The sequence below is a fragment of the Mus caroli genome, unplaced genomic scaffold (assembly GCF_978045245.1).
Source record: "Mus caroli unplaced genomic scaffold, Mus_caroli_1 scaffold_17, whole genome shotgun sequence".
Classification (NCBI taxonomy): domain Eukaryota; kingdom Metazoa; phylum Chordata; class Mammalia; order Rodentia; family Muridae; genus Mus; species Mus caroli.
The window spans coordinates 28,837,346-28,855,019 of NW_028227272.1; the positions used below are offsets into that span (position 1 = coordinate 28,837,346).

General features: G+C 41.2%; 2 protein-coding genes across 23 annotated transcripts in view; one reads left to right on the forward strand and one right to left on the reverse strand.

The window, feature by feature from the left end:
• Dlg1 (discs large MAGUK scaffold protein 1) overlaps nt 1-15,833 on the forward strand; it is a 201,106-nt gene extending 185,273 nt beyond the window's left edge. For all 22 annotated transcript variants that reach the window (XM_029470482.2, XM_029470484.2, XM_021185184.3 and 19 more), the window contains 3 exons: nt 4,256-4,365; nt 8,988-9,079; nt 14,158-15,833. In XM_029470482.2, the coding sequence (XP_029326342.1) occupies nt 4,256-4,365; nt 8,988-9,079; nt 14,158-14,264 (309 nt within the window). In that variant the 3' untranslated portion in view covers nt 14,265-15,833. The remainder of the gene's footprint in view (nt 1-4,255; nt 4,366-8,987; nt 9,080-14,157) is intronic.
• On the reverse strand, nt 9,876-11,057 carry LOC110311708 (ribosome production factor 2 homolog). Its single transcript, XM_021185191.3, is given in 2 exon segments — nt 9,876-10,530; nt 10,532-11,057. Coding segments are annotated over 2 exon segments (918 nt in total). The 5' UTR covers nt 11,011-11,057; the 3' UTR covers nt 9,876-10,091.
• Nucleotides 15,834-17,674: the final 1,841 nt, after the last annotated feature.

The following is a 17,674-nucleotide window of genomic DNA, read 5'->3' on the forward strand; positions in this document are numbered from 1 at the left end:
TTACTTTATTTGTATTGAGAAAGAGAACACAGCTTACATAGCCTTGGTAGCTTATTAACGTTACTGCTGTAGTTGATAAATATTAGGTTGTCAGTGAATTAGAAAAGTTCATCTAAGAACAGGTTGTCGAGTCTGAGAATGTGTGATGGTCACGTTCATCTGTAAAATGGGGGACGGTTATCCTCAGGCTTTGTCCTGAGAAACGATGAATTCCCAGGAAGGTCTTTGGAACTTAAACTTTACACGACCACTACTCAAAATGGAAGTCTTATTCCAAATAGTTTCTTGTATTGGTGCAGGTGTCTCTCTTATGTTGGGATCCATCCCAGGAGCAACTTATAAAGGCAAATACTATAAAAGCTCATACACAGGTGCAGGAAGGGCTGCTGGGTGGTTGGTTCAGGTCCAGGCTTGCTGTGGCTAACTATATGAAACAGTTCTACTGACTTTTATCATGATTGGGCACAGAACATAACAGAATATGTAATCAGTCGTGACATTAGGAAGTTTTCTAGTAACACCAGAAACATATCAGAAAGTTTCCTTATAATGTCAGGCTATCCAGGTAACTGCTACCTAGGCCTTAACAGTTTACCAAGGTCCCAACAAATATAGCTTAAATATCAGACATCCCTGAATTCCCAACAGACTTATTTATATCATAATTATAAACTACATGTAAAAAATTCTAGAATAGTGCTCTAGTTTTATTTCTGTCATTGTGATAAAAACTCTGTGATCAAATCATCTTAGAGGTTTATTTAGCTTATAATTCCAGTGATCCTTTCATTGATGGGAATTCAGAGTGGCAAGAACTCAAAACAACTACTGACAGCATGTCCACAGTCAAGACCTTTGCTTCCTGCTGCCTTTCTTTTCTCTCATACACTTCAGGGCCCAGTCTGTAAAACTGTGCCACCCATATTTAACAGTCCAGACAACCCCCTCCATAGCCGTGCCCACAGGCCAACCTGATTTCCTCAGCTGAGGTTCCTCCTTCAGGTGATTCCAAGTTTTGGCAATGACATTTAAAACCATCACAAATAGCTAGACAGTTTTGTAAAATAAAAATAGCAAAGTTGAGAGACTCATACTGCTTAATTTTGATCCTATAATAATAATAATAATAATAATAATAATAATATCATCATCTCAATATGAAAAGAGTCATATAGATCAAAGGGGCTGCACATTGAAGTATTCTGAAATAAGCCTAGATTGGTGATACACACATGCAATTTCAACTACTCAGGATCGATTGAACTCAATAAAGGCCAGTTCTTTCAACATATCAAGACTGTCTCAATCAAGAAAAAATATATATAAAGATATATATATAACCTGTAATAGACCTATACACACGGTCATATAGAGAAAAGAAGGAATTCTATGAAATGGTAGATAGCATTTGAACATGCAATGCCAGAACAATTAAGTAGCTTCCACTCTTGCTATATACAAATCTAACCAAAGAATAAGCCAGAGGTCTAAATTCTAAAACTATACACTTCTGAGAAAAAGCAGAAGGAGAGGCCTGTGTGATGGCTCAGCAGTTAGGAGTGTTTGCTGGCTGCTCTTGTAAGGTCCTGAGTTCAGTTCCCAGCACATCTGACGGCTCACATCCTCCTGTAACTCCAGTTTCAGAGAATCTGATGCCTTCTTCTGACCCGCAAGGGCAGTAGGCACACATGGTGCACATACGTACATGCTACATACATACATGCAGGCACTCATACATAAAATAAAATAGAAATAAGTAATTTATCAAAAGAACTCTTGACCCTAACTTAGACAAAGATACGTTGAATGCGTCGTCCACAGAAGGAAAAGGTGATAGGTTGGAGTTCATCAAAATAAAAACTCTTACGCCTGCAGACACCAGTCAGAAAGAACTGTGGGCAGCAGCTGGCAAACACATCCTCCACCGAGCACTTCACGGCTAGGACTTTCTTCCAAACACGCACTCCAGGTATATGAAAAATGCATTTGCAAAGAAGTTGCCGCTGTGGCCTTAAATAAAGTGTGAGATATTGTAAACTATTCAATGCCAAGACAAAGTAATTGAAAATCAGAAATTCCCATGAATTGGAGTTCTTTACAGTTAATAAATGACAGTGAAATATCTATGAATTGATTTGCAACATGCAGAGGATCTATGACTTAATATTTTAAAATGAGAAATAAGAAAACACTACACAGAGAAACCCTGTCTCAGAAAACAAGTAAGGTAGAGAGCAAAAACCCTGGACTTTGGCCTCTGCCCTCTACATTCACATGCTCAGTATATGCATACCCAACACAAAAACAGTAAACTACCAAGACCTAGCATCAAGGGCTGAGCTGCCCAGCTGCTGCCAGTTAGACATTGTCAGGAAAACATACACGTCCTGGATGGTAACTTGAGCCAGCAACTCTTGATTGCTTGTTCAGTAAGGAGCATTAGATGACCAGCTAGAATTATACTGTGATTATCTTTGGGTAATATAGACCAAAGGAATATTATTTCTGCCGTTTATAATAAAACTAATACATATATGTAAAGAGTGAAGCAGCATGTTAGTTTTCTGTCACTGTGGTTGAAGGAAAACAGGGAAGGATTTATTTTAGCTCATGGTCTCAGAGGTTTCAGTCCATAGCGGAGAAGCAGAGAGGAGGAGAGAGCAGAAATATACAGAAGCCGGGCATGGTGGCACACGCCTTTAATCCCAGCACTCAGGAGGCAGAGGCAGGCGGATTTTTGAATTCGAGGCCAGCCTGGTCTACAGAGTGAGTTCCAGGACAGCCAGGGCTACACAGAGAAATTCTGTCTCAAGAAAAAAAAAAAAAAGAAAAAAGGAAAAAGAAATACAGAAATCCCTTTAGAGTCGTATTTCCAATGAGCTGCTTCCTCCAATGAGGCATCACTTCCATTGAGCTAATGTATTAATTACATCCTTAGTCTAACATAGGGCTAGAGAGCTAGCTCCGTCAGTAAAGTCTGGCCACATAAAGATGAATACCTGACATTTGATCCCTAGTACCCCATAAAGCAGAATGTGTTGGTGTGCACCTCTAATCTCAGTCCTAGGACGCTCCCTGGAAATGACTGGCAGCTAGTCTACACACATGCACATCAAAAAATAGAATTGTCAAATTATTTAATACTGTGAGTGCATTATTTTCTTTACTTTTTGTATGATAGGAATCTTTTACAATATTAATTTTTACTGTAAACATGCCTATTAAATTGAGTATCTTTTTTTTTGTTTGTTTTGGGGGTTCTTTTTTTTTGTTGTTTTTGTTTTTGTTTTTTTTTTTGGTTTTCTAAGACAGGGTTTCTCTGTGTAGCCCTGGCGGTCCTGAAGACCAGGCTGGCCTTGAACTCAAAAATCCGCCTGCCTCTGCCTCCCGATGCTGGAATTAAAGGCGTGAGCCACCACTGCCCAGATGAGTATCATTTCTTAACATAAACTCTAGTCTTTAAATTGCAAGGTATTTATGAAACCAAGGACCTGATTTTAAATATTCCAATAAAATTTATTTAATTTTCATTATATACTTTTCCATGTAACTTGGAAATACACAGCTATAATAAAAAATAAATGACCTTTTGTGTCAGTGGATTTGTCAAAAAAGTTATATAAAACCAGAATTGGGTTTTCCAAATTGCAGTTTATGGTATCTTCCAGCCCCGAATAAAGTAAGGATTGGAAGCATGGAATAGTGGTGCTGAGGGCCTAGAAGATGGCTCGGTGCTTAAGAGTGTATACTGCTCTCAGCAAAGAGCCACATCAGGGAGCCCACAGCTGCCCCCGTATTCTCTTCTGCTCTCCTTGGACACACACAGGCATGTACATAAATAAAAGTACATTTTAAAGAATAGCGGTCGTGAGGCTCTACAGGTTTACTGAGGAGAAGGCATGCCACACTCCATGTGTCTTTTTACCTTCTGCTGGTCATGCCATTTTATGAAATGAAATTTCATTAGTGCCCTTTTGATTTATTTGTATATTTTAACCTATATGAATATATGTGGGGGGGTCTGTACATTGAGTATGTAGAGGTGCCCATTGGGGTCAAAAGAGGGTGTTGGTTCCCCTGAAGCCGTAATGACCAATAGCTGGTGGCTACCCAGCATGGGAGCTGTGAACTCAAATCCTCTGCAAGAGGATTACACACTAACTGCTGAGCCATCTCTCCACCCTCTTAAAAGTTGTTGGTCTCTAAAAACTAGGGATATGAGACTTATTTGTCTTCTTTATTGTTTCTATTTTAGGGCAAACATTGTATCCTTGATGTGTCTGGAAATGCCATAAAGAGGTTGCAGATTGCACAGCTTTATCCAATATCTATTTTTATTAAACCCAAATCCATGGAAAATATAATGTAAGTGTAAATGTTTTGAGTGTTCCCTTTAAATGCAGATCAGCCAGTCTTGAGTTACTTTTTTGTCCTCATTCTCTCCATCTATAAAATGAAGATAGTAGTATTTATACGTATCCTATAACATCATCATCGCCCTCCCCATCATCATCATCATCATCATACTATTGAATGAGCAGTGTGGCTATGTAGTAACCATTAAAAAGATAAACAGATGGTGGCTCCCTGGCTGACAAGATTCAAGATGGCTCCATTAAGGCATTTGCCACTGCCACCAAGCCTGAAGACCTGAGTTCAATATCTAGGATCCACACAGCAAAAGAGGACTCCTGCAAGCTGGTTCCTGCACCCGTGCGTGCGTATGCACACACACATACATTTGCATATATGAATGTAGTTTTTCTTAGTAAAATTAAGTAAAAAAGAAAAGAAAGTGCAAATACAAACAACAGGTAGAACAAAAATATAGTATCAATGAGTCTAAATACCCTGTTCATTAAAACCCTGAAACCCACTAAGTACTGTTCTCAGCATATGCAGAATACATACTGATTTCAAACACGTGACAGTGACCAAACTGGCGGCTGGAGTACAATTTTCAAATAACTGAAAACAAATATCCTCTGACCACAGCAAGATTAAACTGGAGATTAACAATAAAAATATGATTCAGATGGTTACATATTAGAAAGTGAGCGTTATACTTCTGAGTAGGCTTTAAAAATCACAGAGAATAAATAAAGGTTTGGAAGTACGCATAAAAGCTGGCAGACGTCTCAGGGCTGGGGAGCTCAGGAGGCCTGCTGCGACCACAGAGTCAGAAAAGCATAAACAAGGAGAGAAGTTGGAAGTCAACCATAAATTCAGAGAAGCCAGAAGAGCAATCAACGTACTATCAAATCAGCATAGAACGGGGATCAGTGGGAAGATGGTCTGAAAATACGATACACAGTAAGAATGACCAAGAAACAAAGTCCAGCATTTTCATGTTAACCCCAGAATGGAAAAGGCTGATCAGTATACATCAGTGATCATTATAGTTTGACACTTGTGACCCAGTAGAAATTAGGTCTTGGACAGAGCACACTCTCAGTATGGCACTGGTTTTAAACAACTGAAAGCCATAATGCCATGATGTGACTAACTGCACATCAGAAGAGTGAAAGTGGAAAAAGGCAGCACGTCTTAGATAGGCATCCAGAGCGTCTGAAACAACTCAGTCTTCAAGTGTAACTTGGCGAATCTACATTGCTTATTTTACAGTAGCCTCAAAAGATTGACACATGCAAAATTTATGATTAGCCCAGAACGCTCCTGTCCTAGATACAACAAATGCTTGCTTATATTTAGCTTACTTTCTTGACAGCAAAAGTGCTGTTCAAATAGCCACCACCTAGAAACTACCTAAATGCTGGCACCACCACCAGCCAGATACATCAATAACAACGTTTTCACAATGAAACATTCTGCAAGAATAGTCATGAGCAGTCTCCAGCTATGTACAAACACATAAGAGTCATATAATTTGAATAAAAGATCTCAGAAGTACACACACTCTACAGTTCAGGTTTGATCATCGCTTTCAGAAACCAAATGGAACCTAGCCATGAGGATGCACTGTGTCCCAGACCACTGGAGCTGCTCTGTTAGACCTAAGTGCTGCGTGCACAGGTGTGTGACAGTGTGTCAAGCTGTACATGTAAGTCACCACACTTGCATGTTTTTTTAATTACACCACAAAAAACATTAACTAGAAAAGAACAAAGGAAAGAAATGCTTGCATAATGACCACAAGCAAGAGTTTTTCCCTAGAATATAAGGCAGATGTAATATTTAAAAATCTGTCGGGAGACTAAAGGTCCAGAGCAGGGCACTTGTCCAGCATAAAGGAAGGGTGTTGGAGTTACACAGGCTGGCCTGCCATCAAAGAGCATCTTCAGATAACGAGCTCACCCGTAACCACCCCACTTACACAGTGGCTTCACTGCCAAGACGTATCTATCTGCTCACCCTATTTTGGAACTTCAAAGTCGTTTGAAGCCGTACAGCTTCCTAGGGTTGCTTTAAAAGGTTAATTTCAGCTCTCAGCATGATGTCAACTCCCATTTATTTTTTTAGGCCCAGAGCAAGCAGTTTGTGTACAATTTCTAAGATGCTGCAAAGAAATTGTCAAGGTTTTGCAAGCCCCAGTGCCGTTCCCCAGACCTGCCCCACCTCCTTGACTTTGCCTTTTTTTACTTTGGTAGCCAGTGCAGGACATTTGAAAGTGTCACATGTATGGATAGAATTTATAGATATAGCCTATGTGAGCATGGAAAGACACAGTCTCAGAAAATACCTGAGTAAAATCTTCAGCTTATATCAAGCTGCCTCAGCACAGAAATGCTCTACAATAAAAAATAATTAAATTTTAAATAAAACAGCAAAAATCTCTACAGTTGCTGAATCGTAAGAATCCAAAGTGAAGTTTTAACAAAACAAACAAAAGTATACAAAGAAACAGCAAAGAATGGTTCATTCAACGGTAAAAATCAGTCCCTGGACAGATGAGATGTCACACTCGCTTCAGACTGTAAAACCACTTTAGAATGGTTTGTTGTTTTTAAGTAAAAAATAACAGGTTTCCATATAACATTCTCATGTGTTTACATCATATATATTCAGTGTCCATACTCATCTCTGTTGACCCCTCTTCCTCCCTCCTTTCTGTCCTTATGTTATTTAATGTTTCTAACACCTCAAAGATACATAAAAGAACTAAAAGGCAAGATCAAAGTCAAGAAAAGTATATGTGAACAAGTTGGAATTATCAATAAAGAGAAAACTTGAAGGTCTGGAGGACTAGCAATGGCTCACCCCTAAGAGCACAGGATCCAAGTCAGGTTCCTCTAGAGAACCCATGCCCTCTTCTGCCCCTCACACTGCACTCAAGTACCCAGACCCAGACCACAACACAAAGATACATAATTAAAAATAAAAATAAACAATTAGGCCGGGCGTGGTGGCGCACGCCTTTAATCCCAGCACTTGGGAGGCAGAGGCAGGCGGATTTCTGAGTTCGAGGCCAGCCTGGTCTACAGAGTGAGTTCCAGGACAGCCAGGACTACACAGAGAAACCCTGTCTCAAAAAACCAAAAAAAAAAAGAAAAAAAAAAAAAAAAAAAAAAAAATAAACAATTACTGAAATAAATTTAGGGAGATTTAGAGACAAATTTGAACAGGCAGAAGACCCATCACACTTAAAGATAGGACAGTGGAAATCATCACATCTGAGGAACATTGGAGAAAAATGAACAGAGCTTTCAAGGAACTGGGAGATGGCACTGAGTAGGTCAACATATGAATTTCAGAATGGGAGCAGGGACAGATTATTTGAAGAAACCTCCCAGGTTTTATTTCAAAGTCATAAATAAAAGATATTAAGTAAAGTCCAAGCCTAAGAAACGGAGGTGCCCTGACTGAGGCATGTTACAGTCAGACTGTTGGAAGATAGTGGTGTACACAGTATGAGCAGTGACTAATCTCACATACAAGAGATCTTCCAGGAAGATGATCAGCAGAATCCTCATCAGAAACTTTGGGGGTCAGAAGGCATGATTGGTACATTAAAGGCACTGAAGAAATGGAGCCTGTGAATCCAGCACCCTATGCCCAGTGAGGATGAAGAGAAGAAGCCCACTGCATAAGCCTGCTGGCATGGAGCCCATGAGAAGGAGGAGAAAGAAGCAACTGCACACAGTTGTCCTCTGTCCTCCACTGAACACTGGTGCGTTTGCCCACGTACCATGCACACACAGAATAATAATAAATGTCAAAGGAAATGAAAGTGTCCTCAGATTGACAAAAGCAGTTCATTGCCACTAGAGCTACCCTACAAGCAGTGCTCAGGAACCCTGAGGGTTGAGAAGGCACTGTGCCATAGCCAGGCAGAATACAGAAGTAGGGAGAGCTTGCTCTCACAAGTTGGAAACAGACTTCTTCCCACAAACCCATCATCCAGCTGCAGGAAGACTAAGACTAAGCTTATGATTGGCTTGCTTCACACACACCTAGATGTCTGTGAAATAAATGCCGCATGTATCACTTCATATGTTATAATAGTAATTGCTGAATTAAAACGTCCCCACTGAGGATATGGCTCTAGCCAACAATACTTTTTAAGATGTGTCAGATGTCCTTTCTTGTGTTTTATCTGTTTGCAGGTTTTTTCCTCTAGCCACCTAGTTCTAGCTAAGTTTCCTCATGAGAGAAAGTTAAGCTTTTAATCTAAGTCTTCCTCCTTGTTCCTCTCTCTCATCCCACTCCACTTCACTGATGAGGAAACTAGGTCATTTCAGTGTTTCCCCAGTATACTTTCTGATTGGTTTTTAATTGGGATATAGGTCTGTGAAGCACATCTTAATATGAAGTGCACAGGGAAACTAAGCTAGTGTAGAAAGTGCCACAGTCCTGTTGTCATTGAAGAGTCAGGCAGCAGGCCTAGTGACTGCATCTGTTCCCAGTGACAGCTATAGTTTGCGCAGACTTGAACTACTCATTATTTTATACCTTATACGTCCTCTGTCATCTTTTTCCAAAGAATATTGCAATATGGTAATCACCAATTTCTAAATGTATTTGCATAGGGAAATGAACAAGCGCCTAACAGAAGAGCAGGCCAGAAAAACATTTGAGAGAGCCATGAAGCTGGAGCAGGAGTTCACTGAGCACTTCACAGGTGGGAGCCTGGGAGGGCCTGCGGGAGGGAGGCCTGCTGTGGCCTCGTCTGCTAGGAGGAACTAGTACTGTAGTTTCCAAAACAAACATGTAAAATCTGTGGTTTTGTCCTATAGGAAACTCAAAGGTTAGCCTTGCTGGTAATGGGCAATCTTAGAATGCAGTGCACCTAGGGTTGTGTGCATGGGAATAATACCTGACCAGAGAGAAATAGGTTTGATTTCACTGCTTCATTGAAGGCTCTGACCTTCTCTTACCCTTTATAAATTCTTCCCATTCTTTCCAGGCTCGCTAGGATAGAACTGACTGATTCCCGAGGCATTCAGAGTACACAGTGGGCTGTATACTGTGAATTGCTTACTGCAGTCATAGTAGTCCATCTGTGGCCACAGGTCCTGCCTGCTGTGTGGCTGTGTGTGTGGCTGTTGGTGAGGTCACTTGATATATACTTTTGTTAATGTCATTACCATCTGTACATTAGATGACCAGAATTTGTCCCTTTAGGGTCTTGGGTTTTCCAATGCTGGAATATTAGTCTTTGCACACACTAAGCAAGCACTGTCACTGAGCTGTGGCCATAGCACATTTCCCCCTAAAAAACGAAATGTCTGTCCTTTGACCACCATTTCCTTATCCTGTTCTACTCCCCTCCCCCAGTCTCTGGGAGCCATCACTGTGCTCCCTGCCTCTCAGAGTTCAGTTTAGAGTCTACAGGGAAATGAAGCCACGTCAGATTTATTTTTTTTTTTTTTAATTTTTTTAATTTTTTAAAAAACGTTTAGGTAATAAATAATGTTATAGACACATACAATATGCTGTATATGGTGGTACCAGCCTGTAATCACAGCACGTGGGAGGCTGAGGCCAGCCTGGGCTATAGTGTGAAATTTTGTTACACCCTCATTCTATCCAAATAAGCAACAAATTCTTATCAGGAAACCGAACAGCCTCAAGTAGAACAATTCTCTTTAGTAAACAACCATAAGAAAGTGCTCGTAGTCAGTTAGGTTCTACTAATTTTTCTTAATTCTCTTTGATTTTTTCCCCTGGTCTTCTACTCCATTCTCTGCAGGTCGCTTCTTCAACCCCTTCATTTTCCTCGTTTGTAGTTTGCTTAAGTCTTGCTTCTGCATATGAATCCTTCCAAATGTTGTGCCAAAAGTATCCTGAGAGATATTCTTTCTCTTCTTTGGCTTGAGAGCCTTGGGCACTTTCATGGACAGTTTATAAAGGTCATCTGATGCTAGGTGTGTCCTCCTCATGACCAGGTCCAGTGATGGTCCCATCTCTTCTAGCTCGATACGTGGTGTTCTGCACCCAGATTTCTTCAACAGCAGCTTATAGCTTCGGAAGTAAACTTTCCCATTCAGTGCAGTGAAGTGCAGAACATACTCTAATCCAGCCAGCCGGACGTTCGATACGGTGGGGCCTCTGAAGAAATCAATAAGAAGACTTTAATCTTCTGTAGTCTTCTGTTACATCAAAATCATCACCAGCAAATATCAACATCGGTTTTGTCCCCTCGGGGCACTTGCTAGTCTTAATATCTTTTAGAGACACAAATTTCTCAATACCTAATTCAATCATATCCAGCACATGGTAGTCATACATACGACCTATTACTAGGTTATTCGGCCTCTTCTTGTTATGGGAGCCAAACATGAATAAAGAGCAGTCTGACTTCTTTGAAAAGAACTCCAGTGACGTCTGATCCTCAAATGGTCTTGTAATATTTTTCTTTTTATATAGAACTCCATATGGTTTCTTCAGTGCATACATGTCTCTGAGTACTTGTGTCACGGTTGCATTTGCATTTCCGCCTTTAATCAGCATGGCATTCTTAATGTTCTCAGTGAGTTTCGGTTCTCTCTTCTCAAGGAATCTCTTAGCCCTTTTAGTTTTAGGCTTTAGAACTTTGTCCAAAGCATCCATAGCTGCAAGATCCCTTAGTGAATCGTCAGATTTATTTTTATGTGTCTGGTTTAATGTAGCTTAAGATCTTGTATATGTATTCATGTTGTCAGAAATGACCAAATTCCTTCTTATGGCTGGATAATGTTCTCATTATAGATATTTAGATATCCCTTATTTTCTCTGTTGGCAAGCAATTAGGAAGTTTTCATTGCTCTGTCTATTGTGAATAATGAGGTTAACAGAGAATTGCAGATGTTTCGCTGACGCACTGACTCCTTTCCATTTGGATCTATACCCAGAAGTGAGATTGTTGGCTTAGACCTCTCCGTGTGTTTTCTGTAGACTGGGAATAAGCAACAATTATTTAGCCAGCAGCTGGGAGGACTGGGAATTCTTAGATGAGAAGGGTGACCTACAGTAGGGTGACAAGCACACAGAGAGCTAACTGGAGAAACTAAGTGACCAACAGCCTCATTCTGGCAACAACAGCCCACCGCTGTAATAACAGCTTATTCATGTGTAAAAGAGATAGGCTCTGTGTGCCACGGTGGCCCTGAACTCCTGGACTCAAGTGACCCCTCTATATTTGCTACCCAAGTAGCTGGGACCATATATACACACTATGCCTGACCTCATTTAAAATAATGATCATGGGGCTGGAGAGATGGCTCAGCAGTTAAGAGTACCAACTGCTCTTCCGGAGGTCCTGAGTTCAAATCCCAGCACCCACATGGTGGCTCACAACCATCTATAATGAGATCTGACGCTCTTCTGGTGTGTCTGAAGACAACTACAGTGTACTTACAAATAATGATAAATAAATCTTTTTAAAAATATATGTAAAGTAATGATCACATGAGCTCCAGTAAGACATAGCCATATGCTGAAGCGGGGAAGGGCATCTTTTTTTTTTTTTTTTCCCACACTTAGAAGGAAACCACAAGAATATTAACAAAGAACAGAATGGCTCACACCTTTAATCCCAGCACTAGAGAGGCAGAGGCATGCAGATCTACAAGGCCAGCCTCTACAGAGTGAGTTTCAGACAGCCAGGGCTACACAGAGAAGCCTTGTGTGGGCAGGAGGCATGCCTTTTACCTGGATTTCTCAGATGGTAACATTTTATCTCTAGAGCAACTGAGAGTAAGTTACAAACAGATGCCCTTTACTTCTAAATATTTCCGTGTTTCAAAAAGTCCTTTATAGAGGATATTTGAGTGTTTGTTCATATCTTCCCATGGTGAGAGTACTGCTGATCCAACTCAGGAAATGTAACACGGGTAATGTCACCCTTCCATCCAGGCTTTCTCCAGGAGTGGCACCTGTTAGATGACAAAAAAGAGAAAAAAGAAAATACTGGCAGGATCCACTCTAGGAACACATGTTGCACTGGACATGTCACTGATCTAGACCCATCCCTGAGCCCTTACTTACTAGTCAGTCATTGGCAACCTTGACTTTTTTTTTTTTTTTTGGTGGGGAGGGGCTTCCAGAGAGGGTTTCTCTGTGTAGCTCTGGCTGTCCTGGAACTCTTAGACCAGGCTGACCTCAGACTCACAGGGATCCCCGTGCTTCTGCCTCTCAAGTGCTGAGATTAAAGGCATGCACCACCATGCCCAGTTACTCACCTTGACATTCTTTAAGAATAAAGGCCAGCTCTCTTGTGGAATCTCCTTAGCTTTGGGTTAGTTTGTCAGGCATGTCAGCGAAGTGGCATTGATTCTCTGTCATGCAGCACTGTGGCAGCAGTGTGGACCATTCATTTAGTGGTGTTAGTTGTCACAGTGATGGCTAAGGTATCTTAGTATTTAGTGGTATTTGGTGGTGTTGGTTGTCACAGTTATGGCTAAGGTATCTTGGGCTTGGCCTCCATTCTTCCAACCCAGGGAGAACCATGACTGTTGTAGTAAGCAAAGTGTGTTCCCCAGTGCACTTCAGCAGCTGTCCTTCCTCAGAAGAATTCACTGCTTGCCACTATGGGCCCACTATGGGCCTGCCCTGTTAAGCGCTGTGACCCAATCACAGAAACTGGCGTTTGCCAATGTCTGTTTTCACAGATATTAAAGGACACCTATATGTAGCTCATAATGTGAACTTTGACAGAACTGATACTCATAAACATTATAAAACTTAAAACTTGATTACTCAAACATTTTTAGCTGCATAGAAGCTCTTTTTTATGCATAAATGTTCCTCCATACAGTATCCTTAGCCCAGACGTCTCAGGCGGCAGGAAACATGGTGATTTCCTCATACCCTCTTACACTTGCTTCTCAGCCTCAGGAGTTTACAGACCTGCCTGGGTCTCCTGAGTGCCACCTCCTGGCTCCATGCTGAAGCCTTTTTAGTTGTATTAACTAACCCTTGATCCTTACAGATCTAGAGACTCTATCTAAATAATTAGTTCTTAGTCATTGTTACCATTTCTTGTTGTTGTTTGTTGTGTTTTTTGAAAAAGGATCTCTCTGTGTAGCCCAGGCTGACCTAGAATTTATAATCCTGCCTCTGCCTTTCAAGTTGTAAAATTACAAATATGCATCATGACACATGCTGTGTTATCTATCATTTTTTATTTACACATTATTTCAGCAGGAAATAAGCCTTCTAATGTTGATTTTCATAGTGTCTAACACTAAGATACAGATTGAGTTAGCTTTGGGTTAGTTTGGGGCAGGCATGTCAGAGAAGTGGCATGAAGTGTGTCGTCATCTACATGACACACTTCAGACTTCGGCAGAGTGCAGACTCTGCTGGCTTTCCACGGGGTCTATCTTGCCGCCGCCACAGAAGTTTTGTGGGAACTCTGTAGTTCCCACAAAAGGAAATAAATATTTTGTATTAAAATAATAAAACTTAACAACTGAGGGGCCGAAATCAGACATAGAGCATATAGTTAGCCTCCTCAGTCCCCCACACCCTCAGAAGAGTGAGTGAGCAGGCAAGTGGGAGAGCTAATTCGAGCTCAATGATCAGTGCACTAAACAAAGGATAGAGGCAGTGTGCGTCTCACTTGTGGTCCGTTGTTGTGTGTTTTGTACAAATACTAAAACTAACTAAATGACAGTTGTTGTAAACAAGAAGTGCACTGCCATCTTCCACCTCAGCAGAAACGCTGATGGCAAAGGAGGACAACTAATGTGCTGTGCTGTCTTTCTGTCCTTGCAGCTATTGTACAGGGAGATACGCTGGAGGACATTTACAACCACGTGAAACAGATCATCGAAGAACAGTCTGGGCCTTACATCTGGGTCCCAGCGAAAGAAAAGCTATGAAGACGGATGTTGCTCTTTCTTTTTTCCATGGTCTCATCTCTTGCCCTGTTGTGGAGTCTGTCTTCGGTGTCCTCCACACTGACACAGATCCCCTCCTCATGGTCAGCAGTTGTGCCCGTTTTTTGACATCTGTGTCCCTTCCTGTTGCATCATCTGTACTATTCTGTGTCACTCTTGGTTTCCGGCCACTTTTCAGAACTGAGGATGAATGGCCTGACCAGCTATCTAGGGTTTGGGGAGATGCAAAATTGTAAAATTCCTTAATGTTTAAGGGAAAGTTAACTTTAAGAGATTTTCAGAAAAGCTTTATATACATTCTTTTCCAATTTCAGTACAAATGAAAGAAAAGTGGTTTTAATCAGTGATTTAGTGGACCTTGAGCAACTGTGCACGCTTCACTCTAATAGCATGGTTTGGCCAGTGTATTAGCTCTCAAGTTCTTTCCTCAATTGACTTCTGCTATTAAAGTAATGATTTCATTAAAAACAAATAAGAAAAATAGGGATTTATTTCAGAATTAATGTCTGAGTTAACTCATAATTTCAGGAGTTGTTTGTTATTCGTGGCAGGTCTTTATTGTGTGCCCTCCCCTGGGACACGTGCCAGAACTAACCATGGAGGTGTGCAGCACTGTGGGGAGTGAGTGGCTCTCAGCCTTGTCCGTACACTGTGCTTACGGCTCTGTCGGGCTCAGAGAACTCACTTTACACACAGAACTGCAGACAAGAAAGGGTTTCGGTGGACTTGTAGCAATCATGGCAGTGGGAAGGAGTCCAATTCATAGCCTAAAATTTTAATGTATGCTTAGGGAGGGGTCAGATTTTAATGACTATTTTACCCACAATAACTGCCTATTTTGTTATAATAAAATATATATAAATATATATAAAACTTTCTTTAACTAAACTCTGTAACTATGGGAATTATTTTCTTTACATAGTTGCACACACAAACATATATATATATATTTAAAATATATTTTTCTTTTGCCACCTACTTCTAACTTTTTGTTTCGTTTTTAAATTAAATATTAATTGATGAGACTTACCGTCCTTAATCATGTGAACTGAAGACAAGCGTCCAGTGGCGGTGAGGAGAAACCTCTAAGAGATTAGGTTGTGAGTAGGCGCCAAGCCTGTTCTCCTCTTTCCTACAGAAGTTCCAGAAGGTTCCTAGGCTTCCTGTCAGTGTTGTGTTCTTGTCCTGGAGTTTGATTTCGGTCCTCTGCCTTTCCTCCTAGTTCTCCTCATTTTATTAATAGACAGACAAACTCCGTTTTTGAGATTCCCCGAGACACTTCATCTTGCGTGGCTGCGCTGATCTAGAATTGCACGGGTGTTGCAGTAAACGACTTGAGGAAGGTTAGTGAGCGGCAGGTGCCTTCGGAAGTCACTTTCTCTAGTCCATTATTAATATCATCTGGCTTCCCTTTGCTCTTTGGAACTGTTTATTCGATACGTGATTTTGGCAACTCTTTAAAATTTCCTAAATGAGTACTGGGTTGTAAAGAATTATTCATTCCATTTATGAGAAAGAGGAGAACAGCTAATAAACTTCATTGTAAAATCCTATGTTAAATGTGTCTTGAATCTTGGAGGTTTCTGTTTTTAACAAGCTGTCACTTATTGGGATGGTTCACCGCATTACATAACAAGTTAGATTTACTAAGTCATGAGCAGTGTACGTAGTTCTTACACTAAATGCCGTAAATTGCTGAAAAACAAACTCAGGAAGAAAAAGAGATGCTGTGAGTTCCATAAACCACCTCACCTGCAGAAGTGAAGCCCAGCCTAGCCACTCTGACATGTGGCCGGTGCCACACACTGAGCGAGCGGGAAAGGTGCCATTCGCACATGGAAAGTTGTGTTGGATTTCTTCCAGATATCTTTAAGAGATTTTTTTAAGAAAATATATCTGTAATGATTTCTAGATTCTTGCCTGAATATTAATCGTGTAACTACTAATTGCTGTATTATGTTAGAATTTTACAACAATTTTGAAGAAAGAACCAAGCCTCACTAACCCACCCTAAGGCTTAAAATGGAATTACCTGATACGATGTGGCTGGAAGGTGGTGATGTGGAGTTCAGAACGGCCCCTCTCCAAATATGTATCTTTCTGGTAATTCTATGCTGCCTCGCTGTTTAGCCACTGCTCAGCAAGGCACACTGGTATAAGCTGTAAATCAGTGTCTGTGCAGATTACCATGCCTAGACTTACACAGAGCCGAGAAGTAAGTTGCTCCGTGGCTGCTGAATACATGTGGATTTCGCACTGTCACACGGCAGTGATGAGTGTCTTCAAACACATCTTGGAAGACTTCATCCCAAGTGGGTTATTTTGTCTGGGAGTTTCATGTATTCATACATACTCCATGTTTGGATCTGTTTCATACTGTCCTTAAGTTGAGGGGAAATGACTTACTGCGTCTGTTCACTTCCTGGTCTGCAGCTGCCTCCAGGCTCCTGTGAATAGGAGAAGCAGACCTCCAAGCCCCTGCTGAATACTGGAATCTTTTAACTCCAAGGGTGATAGTTTAGGGATTTAATATTAAGCAAAATTTATTTTCTGACCTATTAGGGTCAACAACCTCCTAAGACTCCACCCTTAGTAATGTTACAGGTCATGAACTAGAAGCCTAGAAATCCCTTGTCCTACAGAGTTCTGCTCGTCAGCAAAGCAGGATCAGAGCCCCTTGCCTGCTGCCTCCTGGCAACGGTTTTCTTACCATGCTGGCCCTTGTTGCTCCTGTGGAAGATTGTCCTGTCCTCAGACATATGAATTACTGAAGGTAGAATAGTAAATGCCAAGAAGTTGAGAAAAATTCATAGCAGTCACTTACAGGACTGCCCGATTGTGTGGTCCAGTGTTGCGGACAGCACCTCTCCTCCCTCCAGAGCTCTGCAGTGTAACATGAAAGGGACCGTATGTGGGCAGCAGAGTTTGAATGGCAGCCATCTACAACGTAAGCCTGCTGCTTGCTTTGTACTAACTAAAATGGAGAAACTTTGAGGATCAGTAAGCCCTGAGGTGTGCTAGGTCAGAATACATTTATTTCCTTTTCCTGTGAGATCTGAAACCTAGCGTCACTCATGCTCTGTGCATGGACCTGACCCGTGGAGCCGAGACGAAGCCTGGACACCCTGCAGGGTTGTTCCAAGGGCTAGGCATTGTCCACAATGCAGTCAGCTTCTCTTGCTGGACATGTGTTTACGTCCTTGCTCCTGTGTGCTTGTGCTTGGTGACCAGAGTGCCGTCCACTGCCCATCACCCGTGAAGAACCTTCCTTAGACAGATATGTTAGACTGTTTACATCATTCCAGCCCTTTTGATCATTGTCACTCATCTAAGAATATCTTTTTGGTCAGAGATGCTGTGAGTTACCCACTATAATTCAGCCTGAAATGCAG